The sequence below is a fragment of the Macaca fascicularis genome, chromosome 1 (genome assembly GCF_037993035.2).
Source record: "Macaca fascicularis isolate 582-1 chromosome 1, T2T-MFA8v1.1".
NCBI lineage: Eukaryota > Metazoa > Chordata > Mammalia > Primates > Cercopithecidae > Macaca > Macaca fascicularis.
In genome coordinates this window covers 148,846,814-148,870,832 of record NC_088375.1, presented here as the reverse complement: position 1 = coordinate 148,870,832, position 24,019 = coordinate 148,846,814, and the positions used below count along the sequence as shown (strand labels likewise).

The 24,019-nt window shown below is 37.5% G+C and overlaps 1 protein-coding gene across 5 annotated transcripts in view; it reads right to left on the bottom strand.

Moving 5' to 3' along the window:
* COL24A1 (collagen type XXIV alpha 1 chain) overlaps window positions 1-24,019 on the bottom strand; it is a 400,532-nt gene that overhangs the window by 61,599 nt on the left and 314,914 nt on the right. For 4 of the 5 annotated variants that reach the window (XM_015433402.4, XM_065519318.2, XM_065519320.2 and 1 more), the window contains 2 exons: window positions 21,453-21,506; window positions 20,201-20,308 (listed from right to left, as the gene is read on the bottom strand). In XM_015433402.4, coding sequence (XP_015288888.3) covers window positions 20,201-20,308; window positions 21,453-21,506 — 162 coding nt within the window. Of the gene's footprint in view, window positions 1-20,200; window positions 20,309-21,452; window positions 21,507-24,019 lie in introns of those variants that run through there. The other variant, XR_012418180.1, reaches the window with a different exon arrangement.

Here is a 24,019-nt window from a genome sequence, read left to right as displayed (position 1 = left end):
AGGTAGTGAAGATAGGTCTGTTTGACTCACATCTATTCCCAAGAGTATATAATCTCTTTGTCAACCTTAATGAATACAGGTATTTTGGCATTGTTTTACTTCACAGAAATTATTTACAACTGATGGTTTATCAGTCCTAAAAAATAGACAGTGCAAATGTCACTATGATATTTGACAAAATAAAGGTATTTTATGAAATCTCCTTTACCCAGGTCTCAACGTCCAATCACAGGACTAACAGGGACTGAAAGAAGATGTTTTCATCTATACTTTGACTCTTAGATATGTCTGGGTTCACATCATTATGGAGAAATAAATGTCTATCCTTTTATTTAAAAAATAAAAAATAATCTACTCATACTATCTTATTTGATTCTCCCACAACCCTGTGAATACACCAGACTCCATGAGGGCAGTTTTTTGCCCATTATTCACTGCTATATTCCCTAACTCGTGGCTCTTAGTAGGCACTAAACAAATATTTTTTGAATGAATGCATGTCGGCTTAATCATTTATATTTTTTATTATGAAAAGATGATACCCAATAAATATATGTAGTGTACTATGCATTTTACATACAATATTTCATTTGATTCTTATAAAAACCATATGAAGTATAATACTATTGTACTGATTTTATAACTGCTGCTTAAGATGTCAAATAGCTATCACATTTAGATTTTAAACCCAGGTCTCCAAGATCCTAACAACTATGCAAAGAACATTCAATTCCCAGTCGGGCGCGGGGGCACACGCCTGTAATCCCAGTACTTCGGGAGGCTGAGGTGGGTGGATCGTGAGGTCAGGAAATCAAGACCATCCTGGGTAACATAGTGAAACCCCGTCTCTACTAAAAATACAAAAAAAATTAGCCAGGCATGGTGGCAGGTGTCTGTCGTCCCAGTTACTAGGAAGGCTGAGGCAGGAGAATGGTGTGAACCAGGGAGGTGGAGGTGGCAGTGAGCTGAGATTGCGCCACTGCACTCCAGCCTGGGCGACAGAGTGAGACTCTGTCAAAAAAAAAAAAAGGAAAAAGAACATTCAATTCCCAAATGTTTATTGATCTTCTCCTATGGGCCTGACATGGTGCTAGGTGATTCTACAGGACTCTTGGGACAGAAAGAAAGGAAGATAACATCCATGCTCTGATGGAGGCAGTGTACTGAGCATCCAAAAGCTCAGAGCAGACAAGCTCAACCAGAAAAGTGATTGAAGGAGGTAATAGTTCAATTAAGTCCTAAAAGATCACCATAAAGTTAGAGGGAAAAATGGAAGAGCTTTCTAAGCAGTGGAAAGAAACTACACGAAGGCCAGAAAGTGAGGGAACTAACAGAATTTTGGGGGCTAAGTAAATAGGCATACTTGATGAAGCATAGCTCTGAAACGAAGATGCCTGGTTTGAATTCTGACTGGATTACTTGTTGTCTATGTGAACCTGGGGAAGTTATTTAGTCTCTCTCGATCTCAGCTTCCTTTTCTGTAAACTGGATATAACAGTTATCTCTACTTCATGGAGGTTTTGTGAGGGTTAAATCACTTAATACACATTAGCACCTAGAACAGTGCCTGGGATACAGTAAGCATTTAATAACTGTTAGCTGTGATTATGACTGAAATGCACAGCACACATCAGAAGCAAGGTAGAATAATGTCTGGAAATGTCAACAGAGGCTAGACCATGAAGAAACACTATTCCATAAGGAGTATAAACCACCAAGCATGGTGGCTCATGCCTGTAATCCCAGCACTTTGGGAGGCTGAGGTGGGATAATTGCTTGAGTTCAGGAGTTCAAGGCTAGCCTAGGCAAGATGGTGAGACCTCATCTCTACAAAAATAAAAAACAATAAATGAGCGGAATGTGGTGGTGCATGCCTGTAGTCCCAGTTACTTGGGAGTCTGAGGTAGGAGGATCACTTGAGCCCAGGTGTTCAAGGCTGCAGTGAGCTAAGATCACACCACTATACTCCAGCCTGGGTGACAGAGAGAGACCCTGTCTCTATTGAAAAAAAAAAAAAGTATGAACTTTATCTGATTGGGAGTCATGGAAAATTCAACTAAGAAAGTTAAATCCTTTAGCAGAAATTTCATTTTGTTGCCGATATGCTGCCAAATACACTGAGCTTTGTTGCTCTGGAACAGTTCCTAATGAGTAGAAAAAGGGCCAAAACAAGCGGCGGGGTGGGGGTTGGCGGGGGAGGGAAAAAGCAGCAATCAGGATAAGCCATAACTGAATAATCAACCTCTTAATAATGAGATGAGAGGATTTGCTAAATGTAGGTCTGGGCAAAGAAGGTAGGTCACTTTCTCCATAATACTGTGAAGAAAAAATGTACCTTCTTAGAAAGAAAAGTTTCTTTCGTGCGACTAGCCTGTGAGAACACACAGCCCAGATGGGTGGCAGGGTGGCTGGATTTCCTAATAGAAGCTTCGATGGTGGTCCTACTACAAAGGTGCTGATGAAGTGTGTTTTTCCTCCTTATACTGGACATAATCCACAAATGGAAAATTCAGGATTTTCAATGTTCCTTTAAGACAAGAAACTCATTTTAGACAACACTTATGCTTATGTTCACCTGGCAAACTGCAAAGTCAAGATTGAAAGGCCTTGATTTGTCCTAAGTCAAGTCGTTAGTTTTATTTCTTTCCCTCTTTTCCAATGACCAGTTTTATTAGTCACAGCAATAAAAAAATAAAAAGATTGGTAAGCATTCCTTTTGGTGATAAATGGATTTATGATCTTTGCAAGGAAAAGTTGTTTTGCTTTTTCCTAAATGATTGAGGTACTATGCTTGTACAGAAGTCCAACTTGAAGAAAACAGCATGGTAGACTCATTTACTACAGATGTGCTAAGTTGACTGGCCTCAAAACACTCATTTGTACAGAAGGAAATTCACACAGGCAACGGTGAGCCTCCCCAATACTGTCCATCAGTTACAGTCACATGATCTTGAAAAAACATCGAAACTGCAGAGTGAATATGCCAAGAATTCTTTAATTCCTTGGCCACATTCCAAAAAAAAAAAAAAAAAAAAAAAAGAAAGAAAGAAAGAAAAGAACATTGTTTAGGAAAATCAGGCAGTTGCATAATGCTAAAAGTCCCAGAATAAATATTTTTCTCAGTGGAAAAACCCAGCAGTCTTTAAAGGTAAGCCAAGGAACACCATGGTGCCGTGATTAAAAAAAAAAACAAAAAAAGACCAATGGAAAGATGTCCTTATCCTCAGTTGAAAATACTCCAAGGAACTTGCTAGTATTTAGAAATGGCCTTATTTCCTCTTAAGTAGTTTTTCTATTTCCACAGTAGGTGTGAGAAATACTTCTCTTAGAAATCACTTTCCCTAATGCCCAGTTAGCCATTGCCACCTTATTTCACTGAACAACAGAATGATTCCTTAAAAAATATTATAATTCTAATTCCATATAAAATATTCTACAGAGAGCAGAGACATTTATAGAAAATATTTCCATGTGCATAAATACCAACAGCATGTGTAAACCTTGGATTCACAAAGGGATCCTCAAGAGAAAGTTATTTTATTTTTGTTTCGATGGATACAAAACATTTCAACACTTGACACCCTAATATTCTAAGTATGCATGTAAAATTCGTCTAACTTGTTCTGTGAAAATGCTAACAAGTAGCAGATGATGACTTATGATCTGGTAGTTAATTGCTTGCTAATGGCAATATTAGTTACCATTCAACTTCATGGCCCTAGGAGGTATACTGCAACAGTATTTAACATTACTGTAATCCATTTGTTTCTTTCAAAGTGCAATGAGCTTTCTGTACTGGTCATACATAAAGGGACAGAATCTGTTCTATGGCTCAGAATCTGTTTTTTTAAAAAATGGTTCCCAATTAGAGTAACTTAGGAAGTGGAGCTAGAATATGCAGGTTTTGTTGTCTAATTCATACTCAGATTTTCCCTTCTCTTGACTGTGTCTTCCACTTCTCCATATCTACTAGGTCCTTCTGATGAGCATTTAAACGTGGTCAGGATTCTCATATTTAAAAATAACTTTCTACTTTAAATTTATTCTCTGGTCATTGCCCTATTTTCTCCTTCAGAACCAAACTTCTCCATTGACAGTGATTTTCTCACTGTCCACTCTCTCTCCTCAAGAACTCCAATCCTATTCCTGCCCCCAACCTGACAAGATTCTTTGCTAAAGTTACTGATGACCTCTATGTACTAAAATACATGATCATCACTTCATTTTATTAGATCTACATATTAGTCAGAGTCCTTACTTGCAAATACCAGAAACTAATCCTGGATAATAAAGGCAGAAAAGACATTGAAAACACATTTGGCAGCTCACATAATCACAGATAAACCTGGAGAATCAGGTTTGGAAAATGGGCAGAATTAAAGTGATGTCAGGAAGCCAGAATTTGAAAACTACAGCATGTACTACATCTGCTGCTGGACATTGAACACTACTACTGATGCCACCGTCATCCCTGGAAACTGGGAGCTGTTGATGTTACTGCCACTGCCACCAGAACAGACTCTCCACTGTCCCTGCCTCTGTGTATCACTAACTCCCCATTTGAAGGTGAATATAACTAACTGATCAGGCCTAGGTCAGAGCATGCATCCTTGTTTCAAGTGACAAGGAAGTAAGAATTTGGAACTTCTGGCTACTGTAGTAAACGGTGGCTTTTCACCAAAACTCAAAAAGAGGGATTTTTAAATAAAAAAAATGGGATAAAGATGTTGAGTAGCAAAAAAACACAAAAAGGATCTACACACAAAATCCCATGAAAACCAAAATTAATAAAACAAGTGTCCAACACAGTTTCTCGAGATTATTATATATGTTGATGACATTCTCCTTTTTGAAATATTTTCTTAAGTCTCCATGACACCACATTCATTTTTTTTCTTACCTATTATAATCACTCCCTTCAGTCTCTTTCCTCCTTTATCTGACTTTTAAATGTTAGAGTTCATCACAGCTTGGTTCTGGACCTCCTTCCCATTGTTCGTTCAACAAAATTTGTGTTTGTTTTCTTTCATTTGTTCCCCAGATCTATTGACCACCCCTTCTCTATCTTGCAACTTGTCCTGGGAATCTGACTTTCAACGTACTGCATCGCTGGCATTCTCTTGCCCTCTGGCTTCCAGTTGGAGTTGGTCAAAGTGATGTGCCACTAGGATATTGAAAAGTGAGAGGAGAGAAAGGTAATATATTTATTTCTCCCATTTCCTTCTGTCTTTGGCATTCTATAAGTGGTTGGGTTATTCTCAGCTATAGCTCCTGTCAGATGCCTCTTTTCCAGCAATTCCTGATCTCAATTTGATTCTAGTAACATCATTTCTTCCCTTTACCATTTCAGGTCTAAGGACAGTAATGGCTTCCTACCGTTGATAGTCTCTGGGTTTCCCAGAACCCTTTGTTGACTTTTTAAACCCTGTCTACATTTCTGTAGGTAGTTTCCTCAAAATTCCAATTGAGCATTCCATCTGCTTCCTAACAGGGCTCTGACTAAGACATTATGTATATACTGATGACTCTCAAATTCATATTTGACCTCCTCCCTCAGCTCCAGCTGAGAATATTTAATTGCTGACTTAATATCGCCACTTGAATGTCATAACCTTGCCCATAAAATTTAGGCCTCCTATAGTATTTGCTTTTTCAGTGATGGGCAGACACCACAAGGTATTAAGTTGGAAACTTGTGCAAGTTAGAAATTTGGAAGTTACCCTTGATATCTCTCCCCCTCATGTCTCCCAATCAAATATCAAGTCCTACTAAAGCCACCCCCTAAATAGTACCTAAATCCATCCACTTCTTTCCATTTACACTTCACCAGTCTAGTTCAAATCATGAACACCTATAGCCTGGAGTACTGCAATAAGTAGTCTTATTAGTCTTCTGCATCTTGTCTTGTCCCCTTCCAATCCATTTACTATACTGAAGCCAGAGGGAATCCATTAAAAATGTAAAACCGGATAATGTCTCTCCTGAGCTGAAACCTCAGTGAGGTCTACTCTGTTTAGATAATGCTCAATTACCTTAATACGTCCTTCAATACCCTCCATGATGTGGTCATTGTATACCTCAACAGCATGAAACCGTATCACTCCATACCTTGCTCACCAAACTTTAGCCATACTGGTCTTTTTTGATTCTTTAAGCACATCCTGTTCTTCCTAACTTTGTATATGCTGTTGTCTCTCCCTAGAATGTTTCTTTCCTGCTTTCTCCACCTACAATTATTATTATTCCCAATTTATGAACTCCAATTATCTTTTGGTGTCATCTCTCTCCTCCTTCCCACTCATATAACATATGAATTTATATATGTAGATAACATATTTATCTCTATATATCTATTTCACTGAGTATAATTGACATGAAGTAATTTCAAATATATAATTTGATAAACTGGCATAATAAATAACACCTATTAAACCATCACCACTATTAAGATAATGTATCCACCACCCCTAGAAGTTTTTCCTATTCCTTTGAAAGCATTCCTTTCTACACATGCACTCCTATCTCCTGAAAACCCCTGATTTGCTTTTTATCATTACAGATCATTTTGAAATCTCTATAATTTTATGTAAGTGGAACCAAACAGCATGTATCCTTTTTTGTGTGTTTTTTTCCCTACTCAGTAAAATTACTTTGAGATTCATTCATGTTAAAGCATGTATATAATTCTTTTTTACTGAGACTAATATTTCATTGTACACATGTACTAGAATTTATTTAGCCATTCGGTTTTTGATGGACATTTGGTTCATTCCCAGTTTTGGGCTATTACAAAGAAAGCTGCTATGGCCATTCATGTGCAAATTTTTGTGTGGATATATGCTTTCATTTCTCTTGGCTAGGAATAGAATGGCTGGGTTATATGTTAGATGTATGTTTAACATTTTTAGATACTACCAATATATAAGATAATTGACATCTTAACAATATAGAGGCCGGGTGCAGTGGCTCATGCCTGTAATGCTAGCACCTTGGGGGGCTGAGGTTGTTGGATCATGAGGTCAGGAGTTTGACACCAGCCTGGCCAACATTGTGAAACCACATCTCTACTAAAAATTTTAGCCAGACATGGTGGCACACACCTATAGTCCCAGCTACTCAGGAGGCTGAGGCAGGAGAATTGCTTGAACTCGGGAGGTGGAGGTTGCAGTGAGCTGAGATCATGACACTGCACTCCGGTCTAGGTAACAGAGCAAGACTCCATCTCAAAACAAAACAAAAACAGAAACAAAAACAAAAACAATATATAGTCTTATGATCCAGAGACACAGTATATACACCATTTATTTAGGACTTCTGTAATTTACCACAGCAATGTTTTACAGTTTTCAGTATACAGGTTTGCACTTTCTTTTGGTCAGAATTATCCCTAATATTTCACATTCTGATACTACTGTAAATAACACTGCTTTAAAATTTTCCATTTCTGATTGTTAATTGCTAGTACACAGAAGCATAATTAATTTTGTATATTAATCTTATATCTTGCAACTTTGCTAAACTCAGTTTTCTGTAGATTTTGGATATTCCACTAGACAACCAAGATTTCTGCAAATAAAGACAGTTTTATTTCTTCTATTCCAATCTAGACATCTTTTATTTCTTGTTATTACACTGGCTAGAACCTCATTGAATTGGCTAGAATTTCCAGTTCATTATTGAATATGTCATACGAATATAAGGGGGTAATATATACATCCATGGGCATATAAGACATCAGAAGGTTTGCCTCACAATGACCTACACTAAAATAATTTTTGGAGAAAGCATTGAAATACTAATAGAAACAAATTCAGGAGATTCTGCAAAGAATATTGAAAGTAATGGTTATCAAATAGCTTAATTAAGTTTACTATTTAAAAAGGAGTCTAGAAATAACAGAAATAAAAGGAGAAAGTAAATGAATAAAAGCTAAAAGTAAAAAATTGAGGCAAAATACCTAAATGATGAAGGAGAGATGAAAGCTTTATAGACCAAACCTTTGTTTTTGGTCTATAAAACAAAGGGATATGAGAATATGTGAAAGTGTTTTGTTAGAGGGAAGATACAGGTAATGATATGTTAAACAAATCAATAGATTTAAATAAATACACACTTGGTTATTATGTTCAGCACAACTGCACAAGAGGAACAACAAAAGAAGCAATTTTTAAGCCAGCAGAAGAAACTTTAGTCATCCAATGGAAATTAGGAAAGAAGAAGAAATAAACCCCAAAAAGATGGTACAGGTGTATTAGTCCATTTTCATGCTGCTGATAAAGACACACATGAGACTGGGCAATTTACAAAGAAAGAGGTTTATTACAGTTCCACATGGCTGGGGAGGCCTCACAATCATGGTGGAAGGCACGGAGGAACAAGTTACATCTTACCTGGATGGCAGCAGGCAAAAAGAGAGCTTGTGCAGGGCAACTCCTGATTTTAAAGTCATCAGATCTCATGAGACCCATTCACTATCGTGAAAACAGCATGGGAAAGACCCACCCCTATAATTCAATCATCTCCCACTGGGTCCCTCCCACAACATGTGGGAAATATGGAAGCTACAAGATGAGATTTGGGTGGGAACACAGAGCCAAACCATATCAACAGGGCAAAGGAAATATAGATTTCAGATGGCAAATGCGCTTTTTTTTGGATCTTGTTTTGTCATCTAGCCTGGAGTGCAGTGGCATGATCATACTTCACTGTAGCCTCTAACTCCTGGGCTCAAGCAATCCTCCTGCTTCAGTCTCTTGAGTAGCTATAGGCACAAGCTACAATACCCAGATAATTTTAAATTTTTTTGTAGAGACAAGGTCTTGCTATATTGCCCAGGTTGGTGTTGAACTCCTGGCCTCAAGAGGTCCTCCTGCCTTGGTATCCCAAAGAGCTGGGGATTACAGGCATGAGCCACTGCACCTGGGTGGCAAATATTCTTAATGAAGAAATTTTAGATGTATTCCCTGTAACATCCGGAGCAGTAGAAGAGTTTCCACGATTGCTGCTATTGTTTAATATAATATTCAAGGTCACTTGCAACTTACATGGAAAGAAAAATAAATGAATTTAAGGAAAGAGATAATGTAAGGAAGGAAATAAATCTGCCATTATTTGAAAAAGCCCAATAGAATCACAACAGTAAATTATTTGAAATAAAAATTTCAGCCATATTAGACTATAACTGATACAAATCAGTAGTGCTTATTTATATCAGTAATAACTACCTAGAAAATAGAATAAAAATAAGAATATACAAAGCCTTTACTGAGTGGCAATATTGCAGATTTATAAAGACAAAAAAATATGGAGTTTTAGACTGTCTTTGTAGTTATGTGACTGTAGAAATTACTTAATTTCTCAGTGCCTCAATTTCTGCATCTACAAAATGAGAAATATAATTATGCCTACCTCATGGGGTTGTAAGGATTAAATTTGTTAATACATTAAAACACTTACGGTACCTGGGCATGTTCTAAGCATTGTGTGAATTTTGCCATTACTATTATGAAGAAATTCTATTAGAAAATGATAGAAATGTATATTTCCTGCTTTTATCTTAGATAACTAAAATGATAAGATACAAATTTTCTCCAAATAAATCTATAAATTCAAGACTAATCTAATAACAATTCAAGCTTTTGCTTTATTTTTAGAGAAACTCAACAAACTGAATCTCAAATTGTGTGGAGGAATAAAAGTCTGTAACTAGCCAATCAACCTTAAGAAAAGAATTTAAATAAGGGAGACTTGCCAACTACATACAAGAACATACTACAGAGTCATAGTAATAAGAATAGTGTGATGACACAAATAGATCAGAGGTCAGCCAATGTTTTCTGTAAAAGGTCCAGACAGTAACTCTGTTAGACTTTGCAGGCCATATGGTCTCTATGTGAACTGTTCAATTCTGCTCTTGTAGTGCAAAAGCAGCCATATGTAAATAAATTACTGTGGCTGTGTTCCAATAAATTAATCTATGAATACCAAAATTCAAATTTCATATGTTTTTCACAAAACATTTTTCTTATTTCTATTTTCTACCACTGAAAAAATGTAAAAACCATTTTTAGCTCATGGGCCGTACAAAAACAGGCTGATTTGTTCACCAAATGTGGTGTGCTAATACTGGAATGGACTGCTGATATTGACTCATGCATAAATGAGAACTTTTAAACAAGTTGACCGGATTTTATCTGTTTGCCTTTTGAGATCCAATCTCCACCCTGCTCTATGACCCAGCAGGCTCCTTTACTCTAGCTGTCGACCAGTGCCTTACCAAAGGGGTACTAACAGGAATGAAGTCCCCTGTAGTCACAAGGCAGATATGACTGAGGACCCAACCCACTGTAAGGCTTGCAGAATTTGCATATTAATACATCTTCAACTAGCCAGATTCTATGCTAAGATAAGAGCACTGGTGGAGAAAGAGAAGAACCCCAGGATAAGAAATGGAGACATTTGAACAGACACGGGCAAGACTAAGAACTCTGAACCTCTAATCCCATTCAACCTTCCCGGCTTGTGGAGACAGTCCCTACTCAAGTGCCTGGGAACACCATTAATAGTCCAATAGATTGGCAATTTGAAGACTGGACTCAATTGTGGCCTATACTCAATGAGGCTGAAATGCTACAACTTCCCTCATAATAGAAAGGGGTTCAAAGGCCCAGGAAGATGAAAATGTGGAGATGACTCTATTATTGCAATTGAATCAGCTACCCTCTAACCACAGCCCCTGGAAGGGCTCAAAGAACATTCTTTACCACAGAGTTAAGAAATATCATTGGAATTAGGTTCTCTGATATAAATGGGAACACTGGAATCCCTGAGTGGTAGAATCCAGGTCACAGTGCTTTGCTATCAGAGAAAATGTAGGAGCAATTACCACAATAAGTTACAAGGATGGAGTGGAATCAGACTGTTTTGACTTGCACAGATCTGTGGTGATGGTTAATTGAACATAGGAGCCATAAGAACTGAATATATCACAGCATACTAGAATATATTAACACACAGGTGGAAAAATTGTAGGTCTTATAGATATGAATCTTACTTAAGCCCTTGTGCCTGGGATTCATGTACTCTCACTCAGTTCTCAGACTCAAGCCAGTTCCTAGATCAGAATCCCTTGATTGAGAAGGAGGTAGGTTCTCTTTAAGAAAAAAACACTGCAATGTGGTCAGTGGTGTATACTACGACTCCTCCCCTAAGTATTCTTGAGAGAGACCTATGGTCATTTACTAGGTGAGTGAACACTGGGAAAAGACAAATTCCAAGTCTTTCTAGAGCTGTTAAGATACGAGCTATAACCTGATGATAATCCCTGGAAATAAACACTGTGGTCAGAGTGGAAGCTTACGAGGACCAAGTGATAAATGGAGTTTTGATCCAATTCCTTTTCCAAGTGGGCCCAGTAAAGACTGTGAGCTCAGTTTTTTTTTCTCCCCTGCAATCTCAGAGCATAGTTAAACTTCCTAACTATAAAGGCTACTACTATGGTAAGATGGGAAGACACAAATGAATGTTCCTACAACTATCCCTTCCTGTCCCCTCCTCACCAATAATAAATCTAATGTAATAACACAACCTTGTGAAAAACTGTACATATTACTCCCATCCCTGTGGAAAATTGTACATATTATTGCCATAAAGGCCTGAAAGATACAGGGGTAGTGATTCCTACTATATTCCATATCCATTTTACTCATGTGTTTGGCTAGAGCAAACAACAGATAAACCTGAAGAAACTGGTAGTGTATTACAAAGTTAATGGGTTGGGGGATGATGCCAATTACAGCTGCAGGTTCTGATATGGTATCTTTACTAAACCATATAGCCACTGGCAACAGCAGCTACTGACCTAGCAAAAATATTTCCTATTCACATTCTTATCAGTAAAGATAATCAGAAGCAGTTTTCTTGCCTTCATGTGGCAGGAAAAGCAGTATCCCTTCCCTGTCTTACCTCAGTGCTACGCCAACTCAATTTGCTTCTCTATCATAAAACAGACTGAGCAGATACCTTTATAGTCTGGATATCTCAAAAAATATCATTCAGATCCATTAAACTGGACTTGGAGAGTAGAAATGAACAAGCACCCTAAAGGTGTACCAGAGGATAGAATTTAAAAGTTCAGGGGCTTGATAAATGTGTGTAATCACCTGATGGGTTCTTCCTGCCTGTTGCACAGACAAAAATAAATTCACTGAGACTGCAGCATTGCAGTAGAGTTTAATTGATGCAAGGCTGGCCCACATGGGAGAATTGGAGTTATCATTCAAATCAGTCTCCCTGAAGGCTTAAAGGCTAGGGTTTTTATGGACAATTTGGTGGGCAGGCAGCTAGGAAATGAGTGCTGCTGATTGGCTGGGGATGAAATCACAGGGGCGTGGAAAACTGTCCTTGTGTGCTGAGTCTCCCTCTGGATGGGGCCACAGGATCAGCTGAGTCATGATTCATGAGTCTGGTGGAGTCAGTCAGAAAGATAGCTCAAAAAATCCAATATTATGTTCTACAATAGTGATATTATCTATAGAAGCAATTGGGGAAGTCACAAATCTTCCTCTGGCCATATAACTCCTGAGCAGTAGGGATTATAGAAACTACACCTATCTTGTAATCTCTGGCCACATGACTCCTGAGCAGCAAGGAATTAGGAAAACTAAACCTACATCTTAGTAGAGTTCAGGTCTCTCCCATAACCCTATTCTTGTGGGCTTTAATTAGTCTTACAAGGCAGTTTTCATTCCCCGAGCAAGGAAGGGGTTAATTTTAAGGTGGGACTATTGTCATTCTTGCTTTCAAGTTAAACTATAAACTAAATTATTCCCAAAGTTAGCTTGGTCTTTGCCCAGGAATGATCAAGGACAGCTTGGAGGTCAGAAGCAAGATGGAGTCAATTATGTCAGATTTCTCTGACTGTCATAATTTTGTAAAGGCAGTTTCATGGGTGAAGTTCCAGGAATAATGGTTTGGGGGCACATCAGGATACCTCTGCCAAAGTAGAGATAAATTGTTGTACTTTGCACTGACTGACCATCACAATAAAAGGGGTACAGTTCTGGTGAGCCTCTGTGGACTTTGGAGTCAACTTACATCCGATTTGGGTGTTCTGCTCCAATCCATTTTCTTAGTAACTTGTAAGGTTGCTGTTTTTTTTTTTTTTTTTTAATTGTGGAGATGGCTATATATCTATATATACACACACACACATACACACACACACACATATATAAATAAAATCATTTTAACCATTTTTAAGTATGCATTTCAGTGGCATTAGTACATTTACATTATTGTACAACTGTCATTACCATTTATCTACAGAACTTTTATCTTCTTTAGCTGAAACTCTGTACCCATTGAACAATAACTCTCCATTACCCCCTTCTACCAAACCCTGGCAGCCCCATTCTTCTTTCTGTCTCTCTGAATTTGATTATTCTAGGTGACGTAGGAGGTCAGCAGCACTTGTTTTCCAAGCACTGGCTATGACTCTGCTGATCAAAACAGGATCTGGTTAAAATAGGGTGTAGTAGAGAAACTAACCAAATGCAGCTAAAACCAAAATAGTGAAAAAAGTGACCTCTAGTTGCTGTCAGTGCTCATTATACACTAAGTACAATATATTAGCATGCTAAAAGACACTCCCACTAGCACCATGACTGTTTAAAAATGTCATGGCAATGCTTGGAAGTTACCCTATATGGTTTAAGAGGGGAGGGGAACCCTTCCTTGGTTCTGGGAATGCCCCATCTCTTTTCTAGAAAATTCACAAATAACCTGCCCCTTATTTAGCATATAATTAAGTAGTAGCTATAAATACAGCTAGCCAGCAATCTATTAGGGCTACTCTGCCTATGGGGTGGCCTTGCTCTATCTATGGAGCAGCCATTTTCCTATACTCTGTTGCTCTGATAAACTTGCTTTGTGATATAGTTTGGATATTTGGCCCTGCCCAAAACCTTGAATTGTAATCCCCAATGCAGGGAGATGGGGGCTTGGGGAGTTGTTTGGATCATGGGGGTGAATCCCTCATGGCTTGGTGCTGTCTTTATGATAGTGAGTTCTCACAAGATGTAGTTATTTAAAAGTACATGGCAACACTCCCTCTACTCTCACTCTTTCTCTCTCTTGCTTGTTACTGCTTTCGCCATGGGATGTGTCTGTCCCCACTTCACCTTCTAGCCTCCTTAAAAGCTGAATAGATTCCAGCACCATGCTTCTTGTAAAGCCTGAAGAACTGTAAGCCAATTAAACCTCTGTCCTTTATAAATCACCCAGTCCCAGGTATTTCTTTATAGCAGTGCAAGAACAACCTAACACTCTTTGCCTTCACTTTACTCTGTCAGCTCCCTCCTGAATTATTTCCTGTCTTCCTGGAAGAAAAAAACACTCCCTGGCTGAGCCACAGTTTTGGGGTTTGCCAGCATCACAGGTCTTTCATATAAATGAGATCACAATATTCATCCTATTGTGTCTGGTTTGTTTCATTTAGTATAATGTCCTTCAAGTCTCATCCATGTTATAGTGTGTCAGACTTTCATTCCTTTTTAAGGCTGAAAAATATTCCATTGTATGCCACATTTTGTTTATTCATTCAATCACTGATAGACATTTGGGTTGTTTCTACTATTATGCATAATGCTGCTATGAACAGTGGTGTAAAAATACCTTCAATGATGAATATGTTAATTTGCTTCACTCTAGTAATCTTTTTACTATCTATATGTATCCCATAACTTCTTACTGTACATCTTAAATTTATACAATAAAATTTATTTAAAAAAATCTTTTACATTCCTGCTTTCAGTTCTTTTGCATATATACCCAGCAGTGGACTTGCTGGGTTATATGGTAATTCAGTGTTTAATTTTCTGAGGAACTACCATACTGGTTTGTGTCATACATACATTCATACAGTATTGTGTCATTTTACATTCCCAACAGCAATGTGCTTGTGTTCTAATTTCTCCACCATCTTGAAAACACTTATTTTCTGCTTTTGTTTGTTTATGTTTGTTTTATAATAGCATCCTAACATGTGTGATGTGATAGCTCATTTTGTTTTTGATTTACATTTCCCTAATGGTAGTGATGTTATACATCTTTCCATGGGATTACTGGTCATTTGTAAATCTTCTTTGGAGAAATGTCTATTCAAGTATTTTTCCAGGTTGCCAGTTTTGAGTGAACCCTGAAGTCAGAAAAGGCTCTGCAGCAGATTCAGGATGTAAGTTACAATGCTATTAATATTTGGACCTCATGACTGATAAACTCTAATTATATCAGAAGGCTCTGTAGCTGGTAGAGATGCCATATGGGCCCTTTGGTAATCTCCCATAAGAGAAACCCTGCTTATATCCGTAAGATTTTGGAGACAGGCCATGCCCTCTCTGTCAAATGCAATTTACCCTTTGGAATATAGCTATGAGCTTGCTCTGATTGAAACTGAATGACTGAACCTGGAATGTCAAATGGCTACGCTCTCTGTTCTCTGTTTTTCCCATTATGAACTGGGTAATAATTGAATCCACTGAACCGTGAAATTGAATGTATACCCTAGCATACTACTCTTAAATCAAAATGGCATGTATTGAAACGGGGCCCTAGCAGGTCTAGAAAGCACAGAAAAATGTGTAAGCAGGCAATTCAGATTTCCATGACACCTGTTCCCATTGCTTTGACATTGCTCCTTCAACTTTCCTAGAGAATTCCCTTTACCAGTTAATGAAGGAGGAAAAACCTCAGGCCTGATTTTTGGATAGATCTGCATTGATTGTCAACATCAGCCCGAAGTGTACAGCTTCAGGCTGCATTAGAGCTTGAAAGATGTTAGTAAGGTGAACTCTTTCCAGTAGGTAGAACTTGAGGCAATACATATAGTTAGAAGGAGAGATGGCTTGAGATATGGATCTACACTAATTCAGAGAGCACTGGCTAAGAGTTTGGCCAGCTGGTCAGGCACTTGGAAATAATGGGTTTGAAAGGCTAATGATAAGAAGGTCCGAGGAAGATAAATTTAGATGAACCTTTCAAAATGGAATCAATGTAGAGTTAATTATATTCCATGTAGATACTTAACAGAGAGCATCCTCTATAGAGTAGGTTCTCAATAGTCAGGTAAAGAAGATGGACCTTTACTGGATATCAGTCAACATTTTTCCATACTAATCATGGTGGTTGCTCAATGGGCCCACTGGCACAAATCCAACAATGTGGACTTTTCTTCACCAAGGTTGATCTGGCTACCACCCCTGGTGACTGCCAAACCTGCCAAAGTAGAGGCCAACACTGAGCTCCCAACAGGGCAATGCTCCCTGGGAGATGAGTTGGAGCTATAATAGCTGCAATTGTTCTCACAGGGGTAGACACATATTCCAGACATAGATTTGCTTTTTTTTTTTTTTTTTTTTTTTTTTTTTTTTTTGAGACGGAGCCTTGCTCTGTCGCCTAGGCTGGAGTGTAGTGGCCGGATCTCAGCTCACTGCAAGCTCTGCCTCCCGGGTTTACGCCATTCTCCTGCCTCAGCCTCCTGAGTAGCTGGGACTACAGGGGCCCGCCACCTCGGCTGGCTAGTTTTTTGTATTTTTTTAGTAGAGACGGGGTTTCACCGTGTTAGCCAGGATGGTCTCGATCTCTTGACCTCGTGATCCGCCCGTCTTGGCCTCCCAAAGTGCTGGGATTACAGGCTTGAGCCACCGCGCCCGGCCATAGATTTGCTATTCTACCGAAAGTTCTTCTTGCAGTTGAAATGCAGTTGATACACAGCACGAATTATACATCAGAAGAGAGAGAGAGCCGATATACCTATAGCAATATGAATGTATCTTTAAATCCCAGTGCTAAGTGAAAAAAAGAAGATGCAGAATGGCCTAATATCATTTCCATAATTAAAGATATGCATAAAAACCAGTAGTATATTTTTGGAAGAACACATAAAGATAAAAATACACTTTAAAAATTATAAAATAGTGGACTATTTTAGGGAGAGGGGAATGAGAGTGGGGATAAAAAGAAGTCAGCCTAAGAGTAGGTCCATGAAAAAACTGAAGGATGATAATATGCATAAATTCATTAATATGATTATCCCAACAACTCTGTACCTAAGGTGAAAGACAAAGAGAGAGAGTGGAAAACCTTAAAAAAAATAAAAAAATAAAACAAAAGAAGCCAAAGTTGAAAGACTTTTTTTTTTTTTTGACTCCTTTGGCATCCAGGACTCTGGCAGGTGACTTAGGTCAAATTACTAGACAATCTCATTCAGGTCTTTGAATCTTGAAAAAGTGGCATGAAGATGCATGACAGTTTAGAAATTATTCATAACGCAGTAGCACTGGCACGGAGAGTCCAATGGTGGCCAAGTTGACTGGTGCCAATGTCATTGGTGGCATCCTAACTAGACTACTCCTTGCTTGGGGTGTTCTGTTGCAAGAAATCCTTAACTTCAGACTGTTTTCTGACCCTGGATTTCAAGCTTTTTAGCTGATTCTGTAAGCAACCCAGTCTCTATCTTATAATTTGTTTTCTGCTTAGGTTAGCCAGAGAAGATTTTTCTTTAAAACCAGTCAGACTTGGTGGTATCCCAAAGTCCTAATTGGGTTCTAGAATGCAAACAGCTTCATCATCTGGCCTTAAGACCCCTTCATTCTTGTGTATTCTAGATAAAGCCAGTGTTTCGATTACAGGCATGAGCCTTTGCCGACACAGCAGATAAAACTAGCATGACAGATTCTAGGAATAAGCTTTAGAGTGGCATTGAATGGAATCAACATTTTATTTGTGTTAACTCAGTATTTTTGGTATTGGCTTTCTCTTAGCCATTAAATTGCTGTCCTTTAAATATTACCTCAATATTGAAGAAAAATGTAGAGTTGTTAGAAAACATCTATTTTCTTGCTAGAAACAAGCAACAGATAATCAGTGCCACATTGCAATTTTCCTAAATAAAAACGTCATACATTGAAACTGGGCCCTAGCAGATCCAGAAAGCACAGACAAAATGTATAAGCAGCAATTCAGATTTCCATAATATCTGATCTCAAGAGAAAATCATCCATAATTTTATAATCCATATCAATGTTTTCATTCCATGAAATTTTCTCTCCTTCCTGAGGGATCTCTAGGTATTACATGTTGCTAGAAAGAAGTTGTTTGTCATAATGAACCATTAAATGACCTGAGTAAAAAGTAATTAATGACTTTGATGTGTCACTAATGTCCTGATGAGTATCTCATAAGATGAACATCTGAAATTTTTCTTAAACCCATATGTAGGATACTGATTTCTATTATCCACATAGGGAACTAATATCTGGATTAGTCGTATTTTAGCCTGAGAACAAATGACTTCCTGGTCCTATTAATTAATAAGTTACTTACTACCAATTTATTATCAAATAAATTTATTTGCTATTACGAGTACTTTTACAGCTCACTGTTTAGCCTTATAAACTACTGGGCCCATCCACCCCACCTCCATGATTATACTTGTGAATAGCAGCAACAAATAGGACATATTTTCACATGTGGTTTTCCTTGTTTGAATTCTCAAAAATCTTATTCAAAGTAATAGGAAGAGATTCACTACAATATTTCCCAGTAAAATTTAATCCACAAAAATACAGACTCTCAAACCAATTCAAAGGGTTTTACTATTGTAGTTTTAACATTTCACAGTCTCATTATAAGACTATCACATGGTGAGTATGGAGATTAGCATGAAGACGGAGACCCAGTATATGAGCTCCCTATAAGACTGGGATTTCAAATGAATCTCTTTTAACCAGACTGATACTACTAGCAAAAGTCTATACAATACTTATTTCAATTAAAAACTTCAACCTGACTGTTCAAGTTTTCTAGGCCATAACCTGTTTCTTCCAAAACAAATAGAAACCATGTTAAGGTTTCTTAACAGTATTCATATTTTCAGAGAATCTGACTAGATATTTATTAATGAAATAATTTTACTGGTTAAGTCATCATTTCATTTTTTTTAAACAAATGAGATAATTCATTGTAGTGAAAAAGAATATTAATTTGCATTTAAGTTTAGGCATAGCACCATACTAGATTTCAATAAACAATAGAATTGACCTATTACCTAAGAAAAGAACAACAAATCAATAGGTAACCATATCCAAATAGCAGAAATTTAAAAGAGTAAGTTTTACTGTATTCTTAAAAGTATGTGGTTAATTTTTCTAATTCTTCTAATGTTTAAAGTAAAAACAACCTGGGGCAAAAATGTCTCAATTAGGATGACATTAGGGAAGGAAAGCGGGAAAATGGCTAAGCAAAGACAAAAATATGATTTTTAAATTTCAAATTAAATTTTAACTTCAAATAAATAAGACAGAAATCTGCATAAAAATAAAAGTGAATCTACACGATTGCATTACTTTTTTTCCCAAAATAATCATGGTGGTTGCTCAATGAGTCCACTGGCACAAATCCAACAATGTGGACTTTTCTTCACCAAGGCTGATTTGGCTACCACCCCTGGTGACTGCCAAACTTGCTAAAAGTAGAAGCTGACACTGAGCTCCCAACACAGCAACGCTCCTTAGGCGATCAGTTCGAGCTAGCTGTGACTGTCCTCACAGGGGTAGACACATATTCTAGACATGGGTTTGCTATTCTACCAAAAGTTCTTCTGGTAGTTGAAATGCAGTTAATATATAGCATGAAGAATTATACATCAGAAGACAGACAGCTGATGGACCTATTGCAATGAATGAATTAGATGAACACAGAGAAAATATTCACACAATTCTTGTAAAATACTGAGGCTATAAAAGTAAAGGGAAAATGATTTTTCACAGAACCTACCTTGAGTTACTGCCAAGACCTAAATGTTCCAAAGGTGGCTTAAAACATTTGATGAACTCAAAGTACAGCCAGGTTGTGTAGTCCTTAAGGTTTTGCTTCTTTATAATTCTTCTTTAACAGCTTTTATATTTTTAAAATGGCATGAATTATTAACACTATGAGTTATTAGATATAAAATACTGAAGAGAATGTACCTGTTGACAGTTCCTGGAAATCCTAAATACAACTGCATAATAGCTATTAGAGAAATGAATTGGCTTAATCTGAGCCAATGCCAAAGCTAAAATAGGTAGCCAAAATATCTATGGTCTAGCAAGGAGACACATGCATAAGAAATAATGAGCAAAGAGATACCCATACTACTCACAGGAAGTCCCTGTTTTCCTGGTGGCCCAACTTTTCCAGGGTTTCCCAAAATGCCATCTGCTCCATGGTATCCTTGTATGCCTTTTGGTCCAGGTAGGCCTTGAAGTCCCTTGATAATTAAAAATTATTTGGATGAAAAGATGCTGAAAAGATGTTAAGATGACAAATACTTTTTTATTTATTGAGTTGGAGAAGTTTACATTTTAATATTCTGTTCTAGGACAAATTTTCCTGTTTCCTGGATTCCTTAATGATTTAATATTTGGATTCAACAGATAACTTTAAAAGTTTAAAAGCCTTTAAAAGTTCCCCAAACAAAAATGCCAAGCTAATCAACAATTTACTGTGTAACTTTTTGGGCCTTAGTGTAATTCTCTGGTATTTCTTATTGTGTCAACCAATATTTTATATAATTGTGGAGAAAAGATCAGCTATATGCACCTGTCATCTTAGGACAGAGGCTATCATTTCCCATCTGCCAAACCTTATATTGTGTTATTTTCCCGAGAAATAAATTATGGCTAATTAGTTGCCACTTTGAATCAGATAATTGTATGACTGAAGCAAGGTCTGAACATTTTGTTTCTACCCTTGGGCAACTGAATTTCATATTCAAGGATCTCTGATCTGAATGTGCTTATAATTTACATTCATTTCCTCTATTTTTTTTCAAGCCAATACAGGTCACCCAAAGCAGGCATCTAATCCTTGGCTAGGGGACACCAGTAGAAGTCTTTGCTGAAGAGCCAGTCAACACTTATCTGCCTGGCCAGGAGAGGAAACTGATGGTGAGGTAAAAGTTAATCTTTGTCTGTGATAAAAAGATTATTTTTTTTTCTAAGACTTTTTATTTGTCTAGAGAATGAGAGGCTGAGTCCTCTAATTAAAATCTACCTCATACCATTTTAATTATGCTTGAAGATCTCTGGTCTTCGTCACCATTCATTTCATTATGATTTTAAGTTCTCTGTTTTTCAGTGGTTCACCGTCAGAAGCATGAGTCCACCGGGAGGGCTTCATAACACAGGAAAATAGCATCCTTCAACTGAAGGGACTTATATTTAAACAGCAAGCTTGGTTTCGAGTTAATGGTCATATTTGTTCCCTCTGTGTTCCAGCATGGGTTTAAATTGTTTTTAAGACAATCTGATTTATCCAACATGATGACATAATTGGCCCCAAACTTTTCTGCTTGCTAAAGTTGCCAGTTCTATTTAGAAAAGCAAGAAAGATGAAAGAGGCCTGCTACTTACAGGAATCCCAGCTTTCCCAGAAGGACCAGGAGCTCCTTTTTTCCCCTTATGACCCTAAAAATGGAAAGCACAGTTGTCAGTTGACTGTAATAAACTTACTTAAACTGAAGCCATAGAAAAGAACACTGAGACCTGGATGCTGCAGCAAGAACTAGCACGAACTAGTCATATATCATTGAGATTGCCATTTAATTTTCCTGGGAGTCAGCTTCTTCATCTGAAAATGAGAACCTTTGACAAGATCATCTAGTAATTTCCTTGTAGCTCTAAATTATATGATTTAAGAATTTAAAGTGTACTTCTAAAAGGGACCTGAATACATTATTTAATCAATGTCCCTACTTTCAGGAAGGGCCTTGATCTCCTTTTGAAAATGCTACATATTTACTTAAACATTTAGTATCAGTAAACGTTATCAGTAAACATTTACTGAGTATCATGTATCAGGGACTCTGTCATGTGCTTGGAAGGCAAAGGCAAAGTTCCTCCTTGCAAGGCACTTACAATGTGGCAAGGGGAACATGAACTGATAGCCTAAAATGAGCTTCTCTGGAAGAACAGAGAAGAGCATACTTGTGATTCAAGGAAAAGATATTTATTTCCCACGGAACTGTTTGCTTTTCCATGTGTGAGATGTTTTAAATCATAATTGATTCAGCAGTAATGGGTCTGCCAGGATAGTTAGGAACATTGCTCTTACAAATCATGCCATTGTTCTGATGACATTCTAAAAGTATTTAAAGAAGAAAATGTGGAAAAGAGTGACTTGGTTCACAAATAAGAAAAAGAATCATGTTGTCATTACCAGACACATTTCTCAGAAATCATCATCAGTTCTCACAAACAGGATAATCCCACTAAAGTGGGATGTTAAATCATTCAATTTTGAAGACAAATTGTGCTAAAGATTCAGTTTAACAATAACAACAGAGAAACAACTTCAAAAGATGTTACTTTTTTTGACAACGAGCTTAAAGATTTTATGAAGAAATAGTATGTTTTCACAGAGAAAAAGAGCATCTTCTCTAAGAGATAAAAATCCAACTTTTGCAGGATTTGATAATGGGGAGATATAAGGATCATGGGTTGTACTTCCAACTTTGAAAACTATTGTACTTGTCTTAGAAGTCACTAATGCAAAATGTTTCTGAAGATGAGAAAACCAGAAAATGGGATAGTTGGTGACCTGGGTTTAATTAAAGTATATACATTTCTAGCGCATATGATCCCTATAAGTAAAATATGTTTTTCCTAACCCAATAAAAAAGCAAAATAAACAAAGACTATTTTAAATAGTGGAAAAAAGTTGTGATTTCGGTCATCTTGAATAATACTTATTAAATAGCATATGAATCATAATATGCAATTATGTTAATCAGTGTGTTTTTTCCTTTACAGTATTTCTTTTTATGCAACGAGATATATCTGTTCTATACTTTTGATTTTTCAAAATGGACTTTTCCTTGGCTTTTGAATTTCAAAATAGTCCGACGAAACTCATGGTGGGGGTAACAGTTGGAAAAAAACATATTTTCAGTTTCAAAATCATGTTTTTTCAACACAAAAGCCTGACTCTTCAATATTAAAAGTCTATTTTTGAGTTAAAAACCAACGTTTGTTATAAAGGACTCAAATTATAAAATTTATGCTATAAAGAACATATTTAAAATAATAATAATAATAATAATAATAATAATGTAACAGAGAGTTTTTCCCATGAAAGGGGATAAGGATCCTCAAGTCAGGGAAAGGGAAAAGAAGCAGCAAAAGAGAAGCAGGACTGTTAGACACTGACAGCAGTCTCTGAAAAGAGCCTCTTGCCCCTCATCCTGCCCTTGAGTCTTTTTCTTTCTCTTTTTTTTTTTTTTTTTTTGAGACACCCAGGCTGGAGTGCGGTGGCTCAATCTCAGCTCATGGCAACCTCCACCTCCCAGGTTCAAGTGATTCTCCTGCCTCAGCCTCCCAAGTAGCTGGGATCACAGGCATGCACCACCACACCCAGCTAATCTTTGTATTTTTAGTAGAGACGGAGTTTCACCTTGTTGGCCAGGCTGGTCTCGAACTCCTAACCTCAGGTGATCTGCCTGCCTCGGCTTCCCAAAGTGCTGGAATTACAGGCACGAGCCACCGTGCCTGGCCTGACCTTGAGTCTTTCTTAGGGTGGATAGAAACACTAATACTTCCAGACAAGTTTGGGGATCTGGGCACAAAGATGATACCTAGGGAGACCAACGTCCTCACTGAGAAGTCTATATAAAGTATATAGAGTAAAAGTCTCTGCCTGAGATGTCTAGGACAGTGGGATTAAGAATGTTTTTCTGAGTCCTCCAAGTACCCTGTATGGTGTGGGGAGCAGATAATGTTATTTATATGTGGCCAAGAACAGAAGAAGATGGCCCTGAGAGGCCTGAGGAGGTCTTGGACCTGAGATGAACAAATAGCTGCACATGCCAGTATAGGTCAAAGTACTTCTGGCAGGAGGGCCAAGGTAGATGCCAACATGGTGAGATGATAGCAACCATGGGCCAAAAGGGATGATGTGCATTTCAGGGGACACTAGTGTGAAC